General features: G+C 34.3%; 1 protein-coding gene across 1 annotated transcript; it reads left to right on the top strand.

Moving 5' to 3' along the window:
- The first annotated feature begins 286 nt into the window (after window positions 1-286).
- Window positions 287-3,561, top strand: LOC113869136 (methyltransferase-like protein 7A). Its single transcript, XM_027505298.1, has 6 exons — window positions 287-620; window positions 750-845; window positions 986-1,204; window positions 1,672-1,768; window positions 2,756-2,818; window positions 2,904-3,561. Exons 1-6 carry the CDS (start codon window positions 327-329, stop codon window positions 3,095-3,097), a joined length of 963 nt encoding a protein of 320 aa, XP_027361099.1. The 5' UTR covers window positions 287-326; the 3' UTR covers window positions 3,098-3,561.
- Window positions 3,562-4,076: the final 515 nt, after the last annotated feature.

The following is a 4,076-nucleotide window of genomic DNA, read 5'->3' as shown; positions in this document are numbered from 1 at the left end:
ATATATATATATATATATATATATATATATATATATATATATATATATAAGTGTTATAAAAATAACATAACTCTTAAAACTGTATAACTCCTACCTCATCAATCATAAGGCCAGCTTTAACTCAAGTTGTCTAAGGAAAAAGTAACCATCAAAGTTACTCTATTAGTCTATTAGCATTCCTACCTCATATGAGCTCTGGCTGCTATAAAAGTTACGTAAAAAATGCATTAATTATTTATTTGATTTCCATCTATATTTCATTCCGATATTAAGGATTACTACTCTATAACACATTGCATCATAGTTTCACTGGCAAAGGCCAAAAAATGAATCTTCAGTGTGTTTCTCTTGCTGCAACGGTATCTTTGGTTCCCTTCACTCCCAAAGCTTCGGTTTGCTCCATCAATGAAGCCACCCTCAAGTCTCGTACGATTCCAAAACGAGTCAACTCGGACGCACCAATCAAACTCAGCGCCGAGTTTCTCTACCCTGACTCGCCGGAACCCACGACCAAACCGTGCTTCTGTGGGAGAAGGCACTTCATTGAAGCTGCAACTCTGGGAACTACCCTGTTTCCAATTCAACCCTCTAAAGCCACCGACCCACGTTCTGACTACACGGTGATTACTTCTTTGCCACTGACCCAGATAACAGAAAGGAAAAAATTTGCATTTTGAGTTCAAATTCTGGCAAAAGATTATGTTTTTGATGGCATCACAGGTAAAATTCAGTTTTTGTTTTGTTTATAGGCTTTGCTTAACAAGTTTCACCCACCAAGACCTGATTGGTACGAGGAGTTCTATGCTTGGGTCATGAATTCAACTACTAAGTCTTATGAAGCTGAGGTTTTTTGTTCATTCATCATTATTTATATGGGGTTTGTTTGTTTAAAGTTTATTTTTTAATTATTTATTTTTTATCGTGTTATGTTTTTGTGGTGATTGCATTAAGTAAAATTAGTTTGGAATGTTTCCTTTTTAATAAGGTTGCGCCGTACAAGTCTCAAATCTTCAGTAACTTGAAAGTAAATGGTCTAAGAATCTTAGAGATTGGAATTGGAACTGGTCCTAACCTCAGTTATTATGCTGGTGGTTCTGAGGTAGGGGTTGTTGGCATTGATCCGAATCCGAAGATGGAAAATTATGCTCGGTCCTCGGCTGCATCGGCTGGATTGCCACCTTCACATTTTGAGTTTGTACAGGCGGTATGTATGATATTCTCACTCGACACTAATTGATAGCCTCACTTTAAAATTGGAATAGGAACCATGCCATGAAGAAGTTATGGTCTAAATGATTGTAACTTGTTATTCAAATCAAAACCTTTAGTTAGCAGTATACAATATATAGTACAAAGTCGCATGTTTATAGATGCTCTTAGTGCTTATGGTGATTGGGGCCTGTATGGTTTCAAAGCTAAATGTGGATGATACATTGTCACTATTCTGTGTCAGAATAGTGAAATATGACTAGTCTAAAATCATAATCAGTAGAGGATGCACTTTACCAATTGATCTTAAAGTTGTTCTTATTTTCTGAAACAGGCATTTGTCATAGAGATGTTTCTTTTATAATAATCATCTTCCTCTATATTGTTGTTTTATTCAGTTTACTGTTTTCTGATTGTGCTTGTGTTAATTGATGTTCAAATTTTAAAGTTGGCTCTGTTTAGGTCGGGGAGGCTATACCATTAAGTGATGCTTCTGTTGATGCAGTTGTTGGAACACTTGTATTGTGTTCTGTTAAAGATGTTGATATGACACTGAAAGGTAATGAGACTAAAGTCTTCTGTTTTTGTTCAAATAGTTTTACTTCTCTTGGATTTGGTGCTGAGAGGACATTTCAACCAAAGAGGAGCATTTACTAGATTCATTATTGTGTACATTAATTTTCTTGTCTGTGTTTGTATCAGATAGGTTCTGTAATTCTATATTTCTTCGGCTGCAGTGTAGCTTGTTCTCGTCCTGAAACAGTTGATTGTTTGAAAGTTTGGTTATAAATTTGGACAAAGCTGTTATATTACAGCATTACATCATATTTCTGTTATAAATTATACCATGAACCAACTATTCTGAAAGCTTAATCTATATGGCGAAGGCACATAATGGTTTTATATTAACATCTTTAACATGTCCTCTCACTTGAGAGTTCTCTAGGCTTGTGTCAACCACCTTCCTTGTGTTGAAATTCAACTTTTCATTTGAAGAATGAGGATAGCAAGAATCAAACTCTAAACCGCTTGATTGTAGAGTCTTTGATGCCATGTCATGAATGTCAGCAAGAATCAACACTGTTAGATGAAGAATCATGAATGGTTTTATATCTAGCAATAATAATTACAAATATTATGGAATTGTTATTTACATAATATAACTGTCACAGTATAGTATCCCCACCTAAATTACAAAATAGAACAATTGTGACTTTACTATGAACCAATAACAACAAACATCGCACTCATCTACTCTTACAATTTTCTTATGTATTAATTTTCTCATTGCACCTGTCTATCATGCTGCTTTGGATTATTTCGAACAATTAGAAATGTAGTAATTAATCTAAGAAGCCATGCATATAGAGAGACTTCTTATGCATATGTACGACTCTTTTTATTATGGTAGTTTCTTACACGTGTATGTATGTACATACACGTGTGTGTGTGTGTGTGTTTGTGCAAGTGCACATGTGTATTCATTAATTGTGTAGCACTTTGAAATTCAAGTCTATTGTCTAAATTGATTGCACTTTGTATGCAGAAGTGAAGAGGGTGCTGCGACCCGGTGGAGTTTATGTGTTTGTGGAACATGTGGCTGCAAAAGGTGTAAACATAACTTTTCAATTTGCTGTTGAAATCGAAACTGGTAATCTTAGTAAATAGCTTTTTATTTTTTCATGGATATACAGATGGAACTTTTCTCAAATTTGTACAGAGAGTTCTTGATCCTTTACAACAGACACTTGCAGATGGGTGTCACCTTTGTAGGGAAACAGGAAACAGTATATCCAGAGCGGGATTTTCAAGTGTTGAGCTAAACTTGGCATTCTTATCTAGTGCTACCTTTATAAACCCCCATGCATATGGAATAGCTTACAAATAGCATCAAAAGCGTCTTTGATCCACTTAGCCTCCCAGTTAGGTTGCTTGGAAAAGATTTTTGCCATTTTCAGGTACTTCACTAGATAGAGCCCAGGTTTCAATACAAATCAGCATGTACATGTATGTCCTCACCAAATCAGCATCAAGTTCAACATGCACTGATACTTGCATTACCAAATGATTGAGTTGTACATGTTATGCATGCTTTGAACTTAGTTTATGGTGGTATATCATCATAAAAACCATGTAAATGGCCCCTCTTTCTATTCTTGAAGCCTCTACTGCCAGTTAACTTCTTATTGAGGGCATGCCTGTAAATCATCAAGCATATAATTGAAATTAAAAAGAAAAAGAAAAATGAGTAAGTATGGTAACTTTCTTGTATAATCTCTAACTTGATTTGAATGTCACTAAACGAGAGAACTTGTGTACTACTCAAATACGTTTTATTTTTGCACCTAGGATTCTACCACTCTTGTTTTTATAAATCCGAATTCTGTGCTGGAGGCTCCCATTCCCCTTGTCACGATCCGTGTCTCTTGGTTTCATGTGTACGCCTATCCAAGTGTTCTAAACATTATCATCAAATAATCACTGGCATGATCATTTACTACTTGTATTGTTGTTGTTCCCAGCAATTATATATCAATGTAGATTATGGATATCATTACTTGGAGTTGAGTTTAAAAATTTTAAATTAGTAAGTTTCTATTTTAAAACTATATTTATTATATTAAAAATATAAAATTGTAATAAATATATTTTTTAATAAAAAATTATTATGAATAACTATTTAAATTCAGCTTCCTTTCATTTTTAATTGTATACCTATAAATATGTACATATATAATATGTATTTAATGTGGGGTATTGTGGTTAACCTAACAAATGGAGTTATGCAGTGGTTTGATACACGCATTGGACCCGCTGTAGTATGGTAGGTGAAGGTTCCATTTTATTTTTGTGCAAATTGTAAGAAT

Source organism: Abrus precatorius, unplaced genomic scaffold (assembly GCF_003935025.1).
Source record: "Abrus precatorius isolate BTA unplaced genomic scaffold, Abrus_2018 Scaffold6, whole genome shotgun sequence".
Taxonomy (NCBI): domain Eukaryota; kingdom Viridiplantae; phylum Streptophyta; class Magnoliopsida; order Fabales; family Fabaceae; genus Abrus; species Abrus precatorius.
Note: the sequence above shows the minus strand (reverse complement) of the source record. Positions and strands in the feature narration are given on the sequence as shown.